We start from the raw sequence: 19,454 nt of genomic DNA, 5'->3' as shown, positions 1-19,454 counted from the left end.
CTTTGTTAAATGAAACTTTTTAAGGACAGTCTACATTAGTAAATATATTCAGCATTCATAAAGATCAACAGATTCCCAATTAATAAAAAGTAAATATTCTTTCAAAACTAACCTGTGTTTTTCCAAGAAGTCGATAAGCTTGCTGAACCTTGGTGTAATGGTTAATGTCAAAATTCTTGCAGATTTTGGAAAGAGCTACATCCAACTGCTCCTATGGAATTAAAAGAGAAGGCAAGAGGCAGTTAAGGAATTATGTTTTCAAGGCAATGAGAAGAAAGTATTTAATTTCTCACTTTTAATTAATATCTAAAGACATTTACTATCTTACTAGATTTAATAGTCAAAAACAAATTTAGTTATTTTTTTTACTGTTTTTTACTTTTGAGAGAGAGAGAGAGGCAGAGCACGAGCAGGGGAGGGGCAGAGAGAGAGGGAGACACAGAATCTGAAACAGGCTCCAGGCTCTGAGCTGTCAGCATAGAGCCTGACACGGGGCTCAAACTCCCGAACCATGAGATCATGACCTGAGCTGAAGTCGGAGGCTCAACCAACTGAGTCACGCAGACACTCCTAAGATGTTCTTTTTAATTTTTTTAATGTTTATTTATTTTTGAGAGAGAGCGCGAGCAGGGGAGGGACAGAGAGGGAGACACAGAACCCAAAGCAGGCTCCAGACTCTGAGCTGTCAGCACAGAGCCCAATACGGAGCTCTAACTCACAAATTGCAGGATCATGATCTGAGCCGAAGTCCGACGCGCAACTGACTGAGCCACCCAGGTGCCCCTACTAAGATGTTACTAATATGTGAGTATCTAAAAACCCATGCTTAGTGTTTCAAGGGACACCAAATCAGTATAATAGTAACTAAAGGAATCTTATTTTTATTTGTACTTTATGTTTCCTCAAGCAATTGCTAAAATCTTACAATTGTATGAACTGAATTTGTAAGACTATTAAAAAATAATAAAACAGTCCTATATAATCACTAAAAAGTAATTCTCAACAAAACTACATTGACCTTCTAAGCACATACCTTAAGGTATATCTAAATGCATGAACTTTAAGGATTTCTATTTCAATGATTTCATTGTAACATAATGATTCTCTACATAAGTACAGAATAATATTATATATTGTGAGTGAAGAAATACTGAGCTTTCAAAAGAAAGTCCTCAATATTCAAGAGATTATTTACTTAAAGGCATTACCTTTATGTTTATCAAACTGTCATTCTTATAATTAGTAAATGATTGGAGTTAGGATAAAAAAAAAAAAAAACTACCTTCAAAAAAGGTCATTTGAAAGTCCAGCCTCAATTTTTATAAGCACTCTCATCAGGAAAACAGTAAAATAAAATATCAGGAAAAAATAAGTCTAATTACATTTATTAAAACGAATACCCTGTTTTGCAATGACTGCCAAAGACAGCGATGAACTCTGAATAAATGCAGGAAGAAAAGCAAGACTTCATGCTCACAATCACATATCTTTTCCTTTCCATTTCTACATTTTTGATGAACTGTATGAAATATCAGAAGGCTTAGGAATTTAGGAGGATTCATCAGCCAATAATTATTCTTATGTAACTTAGCTCACTGAACTAAAAAAGTTAATAATAAAAAAATAATTAATACATGGTAAATATTTTGTCTATAATTTACATGAAAACCTATCTATAACTAACAGTTTGGGGATCTTTCCAGATATGGTGTTTTCAGATACAAAATACCATTTTCAGATCCCAAAACTCCAAAAGCATTATTGAGTTTACAAGAAGACTAACATTAACTTGACCATGCACAGATATTCCAAACAAAAAACAATAAACAAAGTGTTGTGATCTAGAACACTGGTAATAACACAAAAGTCAAAACATAAGATTCATATGTACTATTCAAAAACCTCTGAAAAGAAAAAAAAACATTATAACTTATGACATAATCCTTCTTACCTCAATTTGTTCTAAAGTATCTTGAAGCTTTGAATTCAATTCACTATTAAATAAAACAGAGTTAGATGTTACTGTCTATCTTTAAAAGAGACAAACTAAGTGCTAAATATATACTAGCTGAATAAATAATTCATAAATTCACAAATAAATGGTAAGAGAACTAAGTTATGCTGATTCTACAGACAGTTCAATAAGGCAAGGAAAATAAAAGGGTAATAATTAGAAAGGAATAAAAGAGTCATTACTAGCAGCAATAGAATTGTATAGGGAGACACTCCTAAATAATCTGTAGATAAAACTAAGAATTTAAGAAATTCACAGTTGATAGTAAGTTTTAAAGATTAAAGAGTATAATATCGATAAAAAGTAAAATTTCAAATGTAAAATCAATTTCTATATATTAGGAACAAAGAATTAGATAATGAAAAATTTTAAAATACCATTTCAAAAAACCAAATATCTCAGAATAAATCTAACAAAACATATCCAATACAAAACTGTGCTAAAGTAAAGAAGATGTAAATACCTGAAGATATATACCATGTAAAAAAAACTATAACCTTTGATATAGTTATCAGTTCTCACCAAAATGATCTAGAATACCTGAAATTTTAATCAAAACTCCAGCAGGTTCTTCTTTATGTATGTATATGGAAACTGGCAAGCTGCTTCTAAAATTTATGCGGAAACTCAAATGGTTAAAAACAGTCAGGAATCAGCAACATGCAGAAGAATGAAACTAGACCACTTTCTTACACCATTCACAAAAATAAACTCAAAATGGATAAAGGACCTGAATGTGAGACAGGAAACCATCAAAACCCTAGAGGAGAAAGCAGGAAAAGACCTCTCTGACCTCAGCCACAGCAAGTTCTTACTTGACACATCCCCAAAGGCAAGGGAATTAAAAGCAAAAATGAACTACTGGGACCTCATGAAGATAAAAAGCTTCTGCACAGCAAAGGGAACAATCAACAAAACTAAAAGGCAACTAACGGAATGGGAAAAGATATTTGCAAATGACATATCGGACAAAGGGCTAGTATCCAAAATCTATAAAGAGCTCACCAAACTCCACACCCAAAAAACAAATAATCCAGTGAAGAAATGGGCAGAAAACATGAATAGACACTTCTCTAAAGAAGACACCTGGATGGCCAACAGGCACATGAAAAGATGCTCAACATCGCTCCTCGTCAGGGCAATACAAATTAAAACCACACTCAGATATCACCTCACGCCAGTCAGAGTGGCCAAAATGAACAAATCAGGAGACTATAGATGCTGGAGAGGAGGTGGAGAAACGGGAACCCTCTTGCACTGTTGGTGGGAATGCAAACTGGCACAGCCACTCTGGAAAACAGTGTGGAGGTTCCTCAAAAAATTAAAAATAGACCTACCCTATGACCCAGCAGTAGCACTGCTAGGAATTTACCCAAGGAATACAGGAGTACTGATGCATAGGGGCATGTGTATCCCAATGTTTATAGCAGCACTCTCAACAATAGCTAAATTGTGGAAAGAGCCTAAATGTCCATCAACTGATGAATGGATAAAGAAATTGTGGCTTATATACACAATGGAGTACTACATGGCAATGAGAAAGAATGAAATATGGTCCTTTGTAGCAACGTGGATGGAACTGGAGAGTGTTATGCTAAGTGAAATAAGCCATACAGAGAAAGACAGATACCATATGTTTTCACTCTTATGTGGATCCTGAGAAACTTAACAGAAACCCATGGGGGAGGGGAAGGAGAAAAAAAAAAAGAGGTTAGAGTGGGAGAGAGCCAAAGCATAAGAGACTCTTAAAAAACTGAGAACAAACTGAGGGTTGATGGGGGGTGGGAGGGAGGGGAGGGTAGGTGATGGGCATTGAAGAGAGCATCTTTTGGGATGAGCACTGGGTGTTGTATGGAAACCAATTTGACAATAAATTTCATATATTAAAAAAAAAAAGGCGTATCTTGAAGAACAATGTTGGAAGGCATATAGTAAAATATGTAAAGGTTATAAAGTCACAGCAGTAAGAGTGTGTTACAAACAGAAGAACATAAGGGGCAAAAGGCTTGAACAGATACATGACAAAGGAGATGACTGGCCAATAAACACATAATAGGCACTTCAAGTAGGCATTCAGGAAATGCAAATTAAAGCTCCAATAACACTCCATAATAAACAACCAGAATGGCTAAAAACATTTTTAAAATATAAAAGACGACAACAACAAATGTTGGCCAGGATGCAGAACAAATGGAACACTCAGTTCAATGTTGGAGGAATGGAAAATTGATACAACTTCTTTGAAAAAATATAACATCTACCAAAACTCAACACACACTTACATTCCGGGAGTCCTAGATACATATCTTACAGGAATGCATACATAACCCTTGCAGCATTACTTGTAACAAGTAAAACTTAAAGCAACACAATTGTCCATAAACAATTAAATGGATAAAGTGTGATATCTTTATATGATGAAATACTATAGCAATGAAAATGCTATCACATGAATCTCAAAGACGTATTAGACAAAAGAAGTCCACTATATAGAAGTCACTATATGATTCCATTCATATTTATATAAAGTTCAAAACAGGCAAAACTAAATTTAATGACAGAAGCTAGAATTGTGGTTACCTTGAGAGAATAATGACTGGGATTAGGCAAGAAGGTAGTTTCTGGGGTAACAGTTCCTATGACATAATTACATAACTATGTTTACTTTGTAAGAATTTATCTAGTTATACACGTAGGTTATGTAACTGAATATGATTTTGAATATGATTTTTCCCTTTAATTCCTCCTAAGTCAGTTAAAAAAACTAAAAACCAGAAGTGAAATTATTTGAATTATCTCATTATTAAAAAGGATCTGTGATATCTAACAAAATAAATACAATCATAGAGAAAGTAATTTAACAAAAAAAATTAAGGCAAACTAAAATAAAATAGAGCAAGTGAAAGGTATAATTTAGTACACAAAAATTATACAAGGTATCTTTTCTGAATTTTTTTTAATGTTTATCTATTTTTGAGACACAGAGAAAGCATTAGCAGGCGAGGGGCAGAGAGAGAGTGGACGACAGAATTTGAAGCAGACTCCAGGCTCCGACCAGTCAGCACAGAGCTGTCAGCACAGAGCCCAAAGGTGGGGCTCGAACTCACAAACCGTGAGATCATGACCTGAACCGAAGTCAGACACTACTTAACCAACTGAGCCACCCAGGTGCCCATATACAAGGTATTGTTTTACAATTGTTAATCTCTTCATAAACTTGACTCTCAAAGTCTTACCAGCCAAAACAAATAGGGAGAGTCCAAGTATACAATTTGGTGTCCATAATATCAAAAATACTCAAGGGAAAAACAAAACCAAAAAACCCAAACAAAAGTTACTTTTGTTGGCATTTAAGTTCTGAGAGAAAATTTTACCAGAGTCCTTATAAAGGGAACAATGACCTTTTATCTCCTAAGGCACAACACTCTTCCTAATAGCCTTACAGAATATATAATAATGGATTCATGGATTCCATGCTTTCACTTCTTACCAAGCCTTTGAATGCAAGCTGAGAAAATAACACCAGCGTGGTTATTTATATGTAGATACAGATATAGATACATAGATATAAAGCACTTTGTCAGAATAGTAAAACCCGTAACACAAGTACCCATTTTTGATGGTCTCAGGGATAAATGTTTAAACATACAGAGAAATTAGACAATTTTCTACAAATATTATTTACCATAAGCACACTTTTGACTAAAGGCAAGAATTGGAGATTACTTTAGTAAAACCTGCAAAATGAGCAAAACTATACACTTTGACAATCAACAGTGTAGGACTGTTAAGGTCTTTAACAAGGATTTATGCCTGAAAAATACCCATACACAGCCACAGACATATCCAAAGGAATATTTGTAGGCAAGACTGAGATTTTCCTTAAAAAAAAAAAAAAAAAAAAGATTCTGGGACAATCTCTGTCCAAAGAACAATGAATGAAAGAATGAATGAATGAATGAATGAAAGAAAGAAAATGAGACTTAAAGGCCCCAAAATAACACACTAAAAATGACAGTCATTATAAGTACCTTGGCACTTAGAAAGAATTAAAGTTTCTCAACAATACCACCCCACCTCCCACCCCCGGCCAAGTCAGTATCTTCTCAAGCTGTACTTTGGAACATATTTGAAACATACATTCTTGAGTATATTCCTCAAGTTGTTCTTTCTCCTATGTTCTCTGTCTTTTGATTTATATCATCTTTTGATTTATATCATCACCACCCATTCAATCCAAGCTGGAAATCTCCATGTCATCTTTAATTCTTCCTTTGCTTCCTATGTGACTGATAATCAAATCCTGCCAATTCTACCATTTCAGTATTTCTCATAACCCTCTATGCTTCTCTTTTCTCAATTATGTGCCCGAACTCAAGAACTATCACCTTTTGCTTGAATTACCTTAATAGTTTCCCAACGAATCTCTGCACACGATACCCACACCCACTCTTCAATCCATCATCCATTTATTTGACAAACACCATCAACCTACTGCATACCAAACATTATACAACATCCTCCCAAAAGCTCTCAGGGATAGCTTGAGCAGGGGTCTTAATTTCAGATTGGGTTTGGGCAGTATTCTGTTTGATCTGACAGACACAATTTTTCAAATAGCTTATACATGAAAGGCTTCAGACAAGGCCTGACCACTCCTGTGGGCAGAACCATTTCTTGCTATCTTACTCACATCTGGCAGCTTCATGTTACCAACCTGAATCTGCAGCTCCTAATTAAAGTAGAATTCACGTTAATCCATGGAGGTTCTCCATTAAACCAAAGATAAAGCCCCAAACTGATATAGCATGTAAGATTCTGAACAATGACATGAAAAATTAACTTCCCCGTCACTTTTTAATGCCTACATTTCAGGGACCTGGACTACGTGCAATTCCCCTAATAACCCCCAGACTTTCACACCCTCTGTTCTACTTGTATGTAACGTTCATGAGAAATAGAACATACTTTCTCTTCTTCTCACTCACAAATGTCCATCTGTCTTTCCAGGGCCATCCAAATGTCATCTTTTCCAGGAAGTCTTCCCCTGCTGACTGTTCCCCTCAGTTTCATAATACTCTGTTTCCAACATACCGAATGATAGAAGGGAATATCTGTGACTGTCTCCCTTAGCAAAGACTGTGGCTTATTCTCCAGGAATCCCCAGGACTAACTAAACTCATAGCCTGGCTCACTGCTGAGTCAAATTTGCAATTCAAACATAGTGAAATTTTCCCAACATTCCTTTAGCCCCTATTTTCTATCTCAATAAATAAAACTACAGAGATAGAAAAAGAGAAAGGAAAATGTTTTAGAAGAAAAAGAACTGCACTAAAGTCTGGGTCTACAGGTGCCTTAGGAAGAGGAAAAGAGAAATAAGCAGAACTAAAGCAGTTCTACTCCTCTATCATACAGGGCTCCGAAGTTCACCTATGGCTGAAGATAGAGACACAGATACAGAGAGGCAAGAATACCTGGAATCGTAAGTAGGTTAGAGCTGGTAAACATATTCTTATAGGGAGCATTTTGAGTTTGGGAGAAAAAGAAATATATCTAAACTCATTCATAGGTGAGAGTAATGATTTCAACTCCTCAACTGAAAAAAATGGGCTTTAGTATTTATGAAATCATCATAAATCTGGATGCTTTTAGTGCTTCTATTACTTATGGTTAAAATGACTCTATATCCTATGTATTAAGAGTTAATGTAAACATGGTAATGTAAATAGTATGTCTAAGACTTTAAATAGAAAATCTTTAAATCAAACATTTTGGCTTTAAAATGTTTTCAGAATCTACAACTGCATTTTGACAACAATTTATTATTAATTGAAAACACATACATAAAAAGTAGGTGATTAAGGAGTGTATATATTAACCGTGCAGCCTTCAAGGAGATCTTTAGCCATCATTTATAAATATGAATTCATGCCATTTCAGTCAATTAATGAAAGTATGCTAAAAGGATCTACTCATAAACATTTGGATAAATAAAAGCTACATTATGGTAAAAGAAATTACCAGTTCTAAGATGGAAGGCTAAAAGCTATTAAAGGCTATTTGCAAGCTGAATAGAATAAATCAAACAATTTGAGGGGGCATTTTTAACATCACTACAGAAGATATTAAACATAACATATTCATGAATAACTACCTAACATTGTTCTTTTAAACAGCTGATCTACAATATACACACTCAAAGAACAAGTCCTGGAAAGGCTGTATATAAATCAAAATTGTGTACAAGATTGACCACACAAGAGACAACATGGTACAGAGGTAGTTAGCATCTTAATTATCTTTCCCTGGTCTGTTATTAATAAGCCATGATTTAAGTCAAGTCTCTTAATATCCCTGGGCATCAGTTTCCTATATAAAAGTGTGCTATATCTAAAGGGTTGCTTCCTGCTCTAAAGTTTTAAGATTTTATTATATGCTAAATACCAGTTACCCAATTACTACATCTTTGTGTATGATTCAGTAGAGTGCTAAAACTTTAAAATGAGCTTGAGTAAAATTTATACTTCCAAGCTTATACTATGTGTCCATGGACCCTGGATATTTCAGGTATTTAGATCAGAGATCTATTCCAGTGGTTTCAATTTACTCATAGCTGGCAGAGAGTTTATTAACATACTGCAGAAAAAACCTGACTTTCCAACACTTTGAAGCTAAACCAACAAAGGTGAGATACCAGGAAATTTCCACGTGGTCCTTCAAACCATGAACAGACTGTAAAAGAATTATGATCACTTTGAATCTACCCGGATCTCTGTCCTCACTCTGCTCAGAAATCTGAGTCCACTACTAAGAATACTACAGATATTCAAAACATCTCTAAACTTTATGAATTATAATTCTTGAGCAGAGATCAGGCCCAGGAGCCAAATCTAGCCAATAGCCTGTTTCTAAATAAAGTTTCACTGGAAAACAGACACATGAACTTGTTTACATACCATCTATGGCTACTTTCAGACCACAAGGGCAGAGGTGAACAGTTGCAAACTGAAACCTTACTGCCTAACAAAGCTTAAACTATTATCTGGCTCCTTAAAGACAAAGCTTGCCTACCCTGTGCTAAAGTTCAGCAGACCTTTCAGCTGGTTAATTAATCAAAGTTAAAATGGGAATATTTATATGTTGTGTGTATGTATGTTTACATGTATGTTGAACGTTTTAACAAAAATTGTATAATTGCAATTCATTTACCCACTTCTGATTTAGAGCCAAAATCTTTTCTCTTGAGCAGAGTTTTAACTTCTTAGTCTTACATGAGCTAAATCACAAATAAATTGTCCATAATTTCAAGTTTCAATTTCTCTAGGATGAGGCAAGAATTTAAAGACAAATGCGGAACAATCCAAATGCCAAATCACATTTAGTTACCTTATATCCCCCAACTTTTCTGAGTTGTCTCATCCAAAACAAATCCAAAAGGAAACATATTTTTAACAATATGTTTTGTTTTTCCAATGCATTTAACTTACTTTCAAAAACTTGTTTCCTTAGTTTATTTACTTAAGCAACATAAATACAATAACAGATAACAAATACAACTGGTAGAAACAGGTTTAGGAAAAAAATACAATTAACTCAGCTACTGGAGCAGATTAAAAAAAATCATCCTCCTAGCCATGAGCTCCGCTATATATAACAGCACACTACTAGATGGTATAATGTAGTAGTAATTTTTTTTTAATTTTTTTTTAACATTTATTTATTTTTGAGACAGAGAGAGACAGAGCATGAACAGGGGAGGGTCAGAGAGAGGGAGACACAGAATCTGAAACAGGCTCCAGGCTCTGAGCCATCAGCCCAGAGCCTGACGCGGGGCTCGAACTCCCGGACCGCGAGATCGTGACCTGGCTGAAGTCGGACGCTTAACCGACTGAGCCACCCAGGCGCCCCAATGTAGTAGTGGTTAAGAGCAACAGGTTCTGCATTCCAAGAGACCAAAGTTTAAATCCTGGCTCTGTCACTTATTTTACAAAGCACCAATTTCCTCACCTATAAAATAGAGACAATAATAATACCTTTGTGGAATATTTTGTCAACACCAAGGAAGAAAAGGTATGGGAAATGATTAGTACAGTGCTTGACACATACAAAAGTGCAAACAATGTTTAAATATTATCACAACCACCATTACTATCACCGTTATCATGATTCAATTTTTAAAAGCTAAAAAATAAAGCTTTAGTAAGAAAACCTTATACAAATCTAATTTAGAATTACTCTACAGTCAATGCTGTCAAAGCTGACAGTGCCTAGCTTCTACTCACACTCTTACAGATGTCAATATTTCCATTCTTGCAGGGGTATAAGAAAGTAAGCCATTCACAGCATGAACATTTCTGATGGTCTTTTGTTTATGTACTCTGTATTCTTAACTGGCATATTATCCCACAGTCCTGTCTGTTAACTGCCTGTTATTATAAGCTCCTAGAGAACAAACACATTTCAAAAGCTCCTGGTAAAACAAGTAACATAGCAACTTATGCAGATGAGGATTAAATAATACGTCCTTCTTGTCTCATCATGTAGGAGTAAAGAGTCTGACACAGATGACTTTTCTAGACAACTGGTAAAATTTTGGAACACCAAATAAAAAGAAAAATCCTTAAAATGTCTAAAAAAAGAAAAAAGACACTATTTATAAGAATGAGAACAGCATCTGACCTTGTCGTACAAACAGAAGGCCGATGGACAACTGAGCAATGTGTTCCATTTTGTAAGAAAAAAATAACTTTTCTTTCAATCATGGGTATGGACTAAGTTAACATCACTTCAAAATCTGAAAATGTATTGCCCATGTATCCCATATCAAAACAAACAAACAAAAAAATCTCAAAGAGGTAACTGTAACAAAACTGTAACAAAACAAGACAAAGGAAAACATGTAAAAAAGGAAATATTACAGTTGAGTAGGACCTAAAAAAGGTGAAAAATGTTCAACAAATAAAAAAAAACCACCAATGGATTTTTATTTTCACATAGAGACAAAAAATGACTTTTTAAATAAATCCAAACACTCTACTTAGTTCTGCACATAATAATATTTATATAATCATAATACAAGAAATACAATTTCTATTAGGTTCATTTTCTTAGAAGTAACCTACCGAGAAAACACAGAAGACTTAATTATAGCTGCAAAAAGAATATAAATTTTACAAACTTGACGAAATAAAAATAACTGTTTCACTAACAAAACCTGGAAGATGAAGAAGAGGAGTAAAAGGAAGTATACCAAATTCTTATATTTTACTGGAATTTTAATATGAGTAAACAGAGAATCAACAACTATCTACAATGATGAATCATGAAAAAGATACTTTGACACAGTATTTTAAATTACAATGAAATCTACTGGGGAAAAAAACTAATAAGCTGTGAAAGTGGTTTACTCCAGGGAGTAGGAAAAAGAATGGTGGGTAGGGCAGAAAGAAACAGTTCACCTTTTGTTTAAGACACTTTTGTTTAAATTTTTTTTTTGACATTTATTTATTTTTGAAAGACAGAGAGACAGAGAGACAGAGCACAAGGTGGAGAGGGGCAGAGAGTGAGGGAGGCACAGAATCTAAAGCAGGTTCCAGACTCTGAGCTGTCAGCAAAGAGCTGGATGCAGGGCTCGAACCCAGGAACCATGAGATCATGACACGAGCCAAAGTCAGATGCTTAACCAACTGAGCCACCCATGTGCTCCTAAGACACTTTTGTTTAAATATTATGTTTTGCTATTAGATTTTACTTTATATTTTTTCAAAATGACGCAGCATGGGGGAGGGAGACAGAGGAAAATTAAATAAAAAGATAAGGAGTACAGGCAATATGAGAATAGCATGCTATGGATTATTCGGCCCAAGCTGACCGAACAACTAGTACTCCAGATCTACTCATGGGTCTCACTAGCTGGCCTGATGATCTAGCAGAAATACTCACTGTTCAAATGCTACCCCAGCCAGAGCTCCTATGTTCCCCTTGCCTGAACCTAAACAGAGACAGAGCATGACGTCTTGCTAGAAAGGAATGAAGGGCAACACGGGAAGCATAGTCCCTACAGTACCACTGTACTTGTACCCAAAAGCCGTGTTCATTATTTTATGATTTATTTAAAGGAGTTCTACAACCAAAAATTTTCATTCAACTGCCAAGTTCATATTCTGAGGGGGAGGGGGGAAGGGTATTCCAAAGATTTTGAGAAATTAAATACATGTGTCTATGCTACAGTACTCAACAAAGATACTCTAGTTCTGATGGTATACAAACTTTTCAGTGCATAATCCAGAATGCTCTCAGATTCCCTCAAGTAGTTTCATTCAAATGAAATAAAAAAAACTAAAGCAGTTTTGACTTTTAAAAACAACTTTTCTTGAAACTAATTTAGATAAATTTCAGGTGAAAAAGAAGTTAAATGCTTCATTCCCAGAAACACTTAAACACATTCTGATTTCCATTCCCAGTAAATCCCAACTATATGATTCTGTCGATCAACTCAAGAAATGTCAAGTAATGTAAAAATGTTCCCTGTCAGTTATAAAAGTGAACACAACTGGTGCTATAGTATCTTTTATTAAAGATGCTGAAACACACCGTATCTAAAGGAAAATACAAGATACTGAAGGGGAACAAGTTTTCTTCCAGTTTTCAATCTACTGGGTACATTGTATTACTTGGTACTGTGTGTATTAAACTACACAGTCATATAACCTGAGACAATATAGTGAAGGGCTCTTTATGCAGAAGCAAATACATGAATTCTGTTCTTCCTGCTTTCAGAATCATAAGAGTTAGCCCTCAGTTGCCCTATGTAATCTACTCCTAAGATCACAGGGTCTCTGCCATCTACCAAAAACCTTATTTCCAATAAAAGAGCAATGTGACTAGCAAAAAAAGAGGAACATACACTCCACCTCCAAAAAATTAAGAAGTGGACAAACAGGTACATTGTGCATATGAACTTGCTTAAAATATATTTTTAAAAAAATTACACCAGAGTCCAGAAATGCTCTGCATCACAGGTGGTTCTCTTCTGGACACTTCTAAAGAGAAGATACTTCATGATTCTCTAGTTATCAACAGAAATGAAAATAAATTTAAATATTAAAGAAAATGAGAGTATAAATAGTCAGAAACTAGTTACTATTCCTGTGATTACCAGAGTGTCAAATGATTTTTCACTCGGATTCACTCAGGTACAAGCAAAGATTAAATATTGCCTTTGGTTAAATTCCACATCTCCAGGTAAATTAAATGAATTTTTAAAGTGTTGATCAATCATGTCTGAACAATCCTAACGAGAGAGCTCAAGAACAGGTTCAGTATTGTATTTAGAAGACCAGAGGAGAGGCGCCTGGGTGGCTCAGTTGGTTGAGTGTCCAACTCTGGCTCAGGTCATGATCTCATGGTTTGTGGGTTCAAGTCCCACATCGGGCTCCCTGCTGTCAGTGCAAAGCCTGCTTTAGATCCTCCGTCCCCATCTCTCTCTGCCCCTCCTGTGCTTGCACTCTCTCTCTCTCTCTCTCAAACTAAAACTTTTAGTTTTAGTAATAAAACTAAAAAAAGAAATTAAGAAAATAAAAAATAAAATAAAATAAAAATACCAGAGGAAAAAGAAAAACAGATAGGAAAATAAATGCACAGAATAAAAAGCATGCATCTAATTAATAAAAGGAAGTTAGAATAAAATTCCTTTCATTTTTATGGACTCAACCTGACCCACACATCTACTAACTCTGTCACTATATCCCATATCACACTATCTACCAGAAGTGAACAAACTTCTCATGCTCTCCCAACTAGGAACAAAAGTGTAAAAAACAAGAGGTAAAGGGAAAAGGGGACTGGGTTGAGCAGGATGAATGGTGGCTAGCAAAACAAACGGCACGGGTGTGTGGGAAGAGGAATTCTGGTGGAGCGGCTGCCATGACTACCAAAGAATTCTAAGTAATAGCTAAGCTCTCTGAGCCACCCTTGACATTGTCACTAAATCACGAAGATAAAAACACAGCTCTTAACAGATTTCCTGGGAAGCCTAAGGTAAAATTAATTCCTTAGGACATTTTAAGACATTTTTGCATGTATTTTTACCTATTTTAAGAGAGTAAGACAAACTTTTATTATTATTACATGCACAATTCACATGTGTAAACACAGCATGCTTCTTATATAAGGTACTCCCTAAAATAAAATAATTATTACTTTAAATCACCATTCTAGATCTTTTCAATTCCAACCTTTACCAGGTTGGATAACTGTATTCACACCTCCTCCATATATCACTACATACCTTAATGAGAAAGAACTTAGAAGCCACTTCATGCTAACTTTAAAAAGCCCAAATAAAAATTTATTTAAAAAACATTTTGTATAGTTAACTCTCATCAAGTAAGAAAATTACTTTAGCACAGCTAAAATTTTTCATTATTGAAGAAAACAAAGTGCCAACACATGTCACCTGCTACCTCAATTTCCTGCCACCAAGTTTCCTATTATAATAGATGGTGACCTTTTTAAAGTCTACTCTAATACCTACAACGCCTTCACACATTATGTTCTCTATTTTATTTTCAACCTCTCACTTTCCCATAGATTTTCAGATATTCAGCTTTCCCCCCTCAATTACACATCTCCCTTCTTTATAAAATTTCCTCATCCTATACTTCTGCTTCAAGCAAACTGTCCCAACAAAGTCAGCTATGATTTCTTTGTTGCTATAAATCCAATAGATAGATATTTTCAATCCTCATTTTGCTTGTTATCTCTGCAACAAAGATTTCACCATTATACTCAGAATGTACTATCTACAACCCTCATACCTTGTCTTAGCTAACTCCTATGCCCCTCCTTCAGGCCCCCCTTAGTCTTGACCTCTAAGGAGAGTTCGATCTCAATGCTTCCCCTGTATGTTCCACTCCCATCTCCCTAAGGCCTCATCCCACTATGCCTTCTTCAGTCCTTCGGCCTTATCCTGATTACATTATGTGTAATTCATCACGATTCAGCCAATTCCAAAGCAAAGCGCCTGGCATATAATAAACAGTAATGTATAACCATCTGAATTATGTTCACCCAATCATACATAAGTGCTCTCACTATAACTGATCACCACAAAACAAACTAAATGTGTGCTATGCTCTTCAGGACCCAGAAAGCCTTGTTAGAAATTGTCAAATACACGCAACATATCAGAGCTAACTCTCTAATCACTCAATTTAAATTTTAAAAATCTAAATAACATAATCAAAGTTTTTAATAGTGACAGTTAATCAGTGTCACAATGGATAAAAACAAAATATCACTGGAACTATCTAACTATGCATTTCCTAATCAAATAAAAAGTGTTGCTTCAGTATGCACGATCCTAAAGAAAAAAAAAATACCATAAATATTTAAATAGCATCTCTTGCAGGGAAATTGCTAGCTCCTTTCCCACATCCTGCAGAGACCTATGATGTGGGAGTATATTAAAAGAAAAAAATTAATTAAAGCTATATTAATGTTTTCATCTACCATAATCCTTTTATTTTTCAGATACTAACAATCAACATCTACAACATCAATGCATCATGTTCAATGACGGCCAGAATTTCCATACAGGTGACACTGAGGGGCTGTATATTCTAGGACAGGTATGAATTTAATTTGAAACTGGGTTTGCTTGGCAAGCACACTATTTTACTTACAGTGTATGTTTATTTGTGATGGTTTTAGAGGAATGATGGAAACTACACCTGGGGATTGAGCCTCCCCAAGGGACTGCCACCAGCAATGCAAAACCTTCATTTTAAGCAGACCAAAAACCCATTAATAAAGCAGAACTAATAACAAAGGCTGCAGTGGCCATGTTAACATTGTACATTTTATAAATAACTAAAGATGTAACACCTTAAATACATAATCACTTAAATATGACAAAGATGATTATTACATAAAATTAAAACACACTTAAGTTTTCCAAAATAATTCTTATCAGGATGAGCCAAACACTTGAACCATCTGGATCTGAAAAACAAACTGTGGTAACACTCTCAATATTTATAAGCTGGGCAAAGTTAAGTAGGAAAAATTCCCAAGAGATGCAAGAGAAACGTAAACAGATACATTATTCTTCTCTACTACTCCATATACTGGAAATAATATATGTATATACAGAGTTTGAATGAAGAGTTTGAATGAAGTGACAAGAAAGGCTAGGATTAAAAAGTATCTGATCTTTCCCACCTTAAGAATTATTATTTATAATTTCATCGTACTGCCCATTTATGAACAAGAATGTTAAAACAGAACATACCACTTAATGTTAATTTTCAATGTTTGTTAACATTCTATGTTACACAGCTAGCTCCTATGTTAAAAACTGGCAATAGAGTCAGCTTTAAAATTTTTACATTACCTTACCTTATGCAACTATAATGTTTAAAAGTGCTGGCGGCTTTCTGACATTCCAGGCACAACTGAATAGCTCCTGGATAGTCTTCCTCCTTAAGATAACAATAGAAGTCATTAAACAGGAAACATTTTTCCTAAAATGTTTCCCTTGAAAAACAACTAATCTCTGTTTATGCTCCATCCAAAAGTTAGAGAACCAGAAAATTTTAATTCCTCTTAAATAAGGATTAGAATACCAATGATAGATAAATAATAAAATATAAAAACACAACTAGTTCCAAGCCTAACATGTATGTGTAGATAAAATATTCTCCACCCTTATATACACAGTAACAGCCTTTAATATCATGACAGGTGGATAAAGCCTATACAGAATAACAAGATGCTTCACAGGGAAGCTGTTCTTTAACTGTTAACATATCTTCTTTCAGTAATGTTTACATAAAATGTTTCAAAACAGTATGAATTTCACTTGTAATCAACATTCAACAGTCCTACCACCAAGAAACCAATAAATATTTTAAAACAAAACTAGAAAAAAGTGAAATATTCATTAATAGCCTTGGAATGTTTTTATCACCTAAACACTAACTTAATGTCAAATAAAATTTTCTTTTTTTTTAATTATTATTATTATTTTTTTAATTATTTTTAATGTTTATTTATTTTTGAGAGACAGAGAGAGAGACACAGAGCATGAGCAGGGGAGGGGCAGAGAGAGAGGGAGACACAGAATCCAAAGCAGGCTCCAGGCTCTGAGCTGTCAGCACAGAGCTCAACGTAGGGCTTGAACTCTCAAACCGTGAGACTGTGACCTGAGCCAAAGTCGGACACTTAACCGACTGAGCCACCCAGGGGCCCCCCAAATGAAATTTTCACATGCATTTCTCAATTCAAAGTTTAGAAGTTATGCAGGGATTACAGATGGCTCACTCAGAAAACCGATTAATATATGAGATACCAAACATAACTCAAGTATGATATATTCCTTAAATCACTACTATATATTTGATACAAAAGATAATTTTATTGCTATTTGGGTGACTGAAGTTAACATTCCCACAATGCTACAAAGTAAACATTTTCCCAAATAAATTTTTCTAAATGAAATATGTCAATAGAAAAATGCTCTAGAGCAAGTAAATTTACATGTCTAAAAAATGTTCTTTATGCCGTATAGCAATTTGAAAAAAATGTACATCTGAATGTTTTCCATTATAATTTTTCTGTTTAATATCATCAAGATGGCGAAATTTTCAAATTTTGTTTACTTACCTCTAGCATTTCACTTAAGCGCACATCTGTTCTTTGCTGAAGAAAAACAACAATCAAAGGTTAAATCTGTTTTAACCATAAAATTAAGTTTTAATTTTTAAATAGTAACCTGTACATACCAATGTTTTTATGGTTCTCAGAGATTTCAGAAGTCCAATCAGCAACTGACGTTTCCTTTGATTCGCAAGAAGGCCTAAACTAGCTTGAGTAAAACCTTCCTTGGCAATATTCAAGTGTCTGCAAAAGTGAAGAACAGTTATACTTTTCTATAATAATAAGAATACTATTTGTACAGAACAAGTAGGCAACTGATGAGGTAGTATCCTCGATTACTCTTAAAACGAGGGATTATGACTACTATTTGACAAATTTATTCAACGGCTCAATCTAAACCAGCGCTACTCAAAGCATGGTGGGTGGACTGGTGCCAATCCTCAAATTGTTATTTATTCATCACAATAAAAGTACAGAAATTGAGAGTAAATATTAAAAAACCACTTAGAGCAAAAACTGACATAATGATTTTATGTTTGATGAATTAATAATTAAAAAACTGAGACTATATTTTATATATTTTTGGTTATTTTGTTATTTTCTTAGAATTTTGTTTTTATTGCATTTTATAAAAATAGTCTGTAATAAGTTGGAAATTTAAAGAAAAAAATACTGATCCTTATATTTTGAGAAGCACTAACCTAAGCAATATAAAAACAGTAGTATGTTAAAGCCATAACTAGACTTACAGACATTTCATTTCACACATACCTTCTTAGTGCAGTTTTTAAATCATAATATATGTTCAGTTAATGAATGGTATTCTAAAAAACATACTCATAATAAAAAAATCAATTATCAACAATGGTTTTGCAATTTTTCTTAAAATGTTTTTCCATCTTAAAAAACAAAATACCATCAAATATAATACCTTCTCCCATTTGTGCAGATGACAGCAGCTAACTGAAGACCTGTCTGTAATGAGGTAACTCTTTCAAGTTCCTAAGGAAAATTAGGTATAGGTTATTGTTGGAGGTTTTATTTTTTTTTTTTTATTATTATTCATATGATACTCTAACAAAAACTTTAGTGGGTTTCAAAGAAAAGCTTGCTTGGGAAACAAAGTAGCAACAAAAATACCTAAACTTAAAAGTTGTTGGTATATTTTTCACAAAATAAGTTAAAATGACTACTTCCAAATGATTTTCATAATGACATATGATAAAATATTTAGTCAATATTGCTTATAAGGAAATCTAGACCAAACCCATTTTACAAGCATAAACAAGTACTAATAATACATGTACTGAAACGTTTCTACCCAACAGAACTTCTGGAGATAATCAAGGATATGACAAATATGATTTCTGTTTGCTAAGATGCTATGACAATGGATGTCTTCATTTGAACACTGCTGGATATTTCCATGGATTCTGAAGTCTCTGATTTTCAGATACAAAGATAGATTCAGCTATAAGATTCCAATTTTATTATATTTTAAAGACAGATTGTTACACTGCCATTGAGCAGTCATTATTAATGATCTATATGTTACAAAGTACACAGAAGCAATTTTCACTGGGCCTTCTAAAGTTTGAACAAACCAAAAAGATTGCTTTAGAATCATCAATAAAACTTTCACTTCTTCAGTTTGGTAAATTCCCCAAATAAGAGAGAAAAACATACATAAAAAGGCCCTCCTACACCCCAAATAGAGTCGATATGTTGCTACAGAATAACTACAAACAAGACAATAAATTACTTCAACAGTTTCAAGTAT

The 19,454-nt window shown here is 34.3% G+C and overlaps 1 protein-coding gene across 2 annotated transcripts in view; it reads right to left on the bottom strand.

Annotated features, from left to right (window-relative positions):
• Positions 1–19,454, bottom strand: part of VPS50 (VPS50 subunit of EARP/GARPII complex) — a 134,126-nt gene that overhangs the window by 88,642 nt on the left and 26,030 nt on the right. For both annotated transcript variants that reach the window (XM_030307960.1, XM_030307961.1), the window contains 6 exons: positions 18,606–18,676; positions 17,800–17,917; positions 17,681–17,716; positions 16,415–16,497; positions 1,952–1,994; positions 113–211 (listed from right to left, as the gene is read on the bottom strand). In XM_030307960.1, the coding sequence (XP_030163820.1) occupies positions 113–211; positions 1,952–1,994; positions 16,415–16,497; positions 17,681–17,716; positions 17,800–17,917; positions 18,606–18,676 (450 nt within the window). The remainder of the gene's footprint in view (positions 1–112; positions 212–1,951; positions 1,995–16,414; positions 16,498–17,680; positions 17,717–17,799; positions 17,918–18,605; positions 18,677–19,454) is intronic.

The sequence above is a fragment of the Lynx canadensis genome, chromosome A2 (assembly GCF_007474595.2).
Source record: "Lynx canadensis isolate LIC74 chromosome A2, mLynCan4.pri.v2, whole genome shotgun sequence".
Classification (NCBI taxonomy): Eukaryota; Metazoa; Chordata; class Mammalia; order Carnivora; family Felidae; genus Lynx; species Lynx canadensis.
This window is presented reverse-complemented; position numbering and strand designations above follow the sequence as displayed.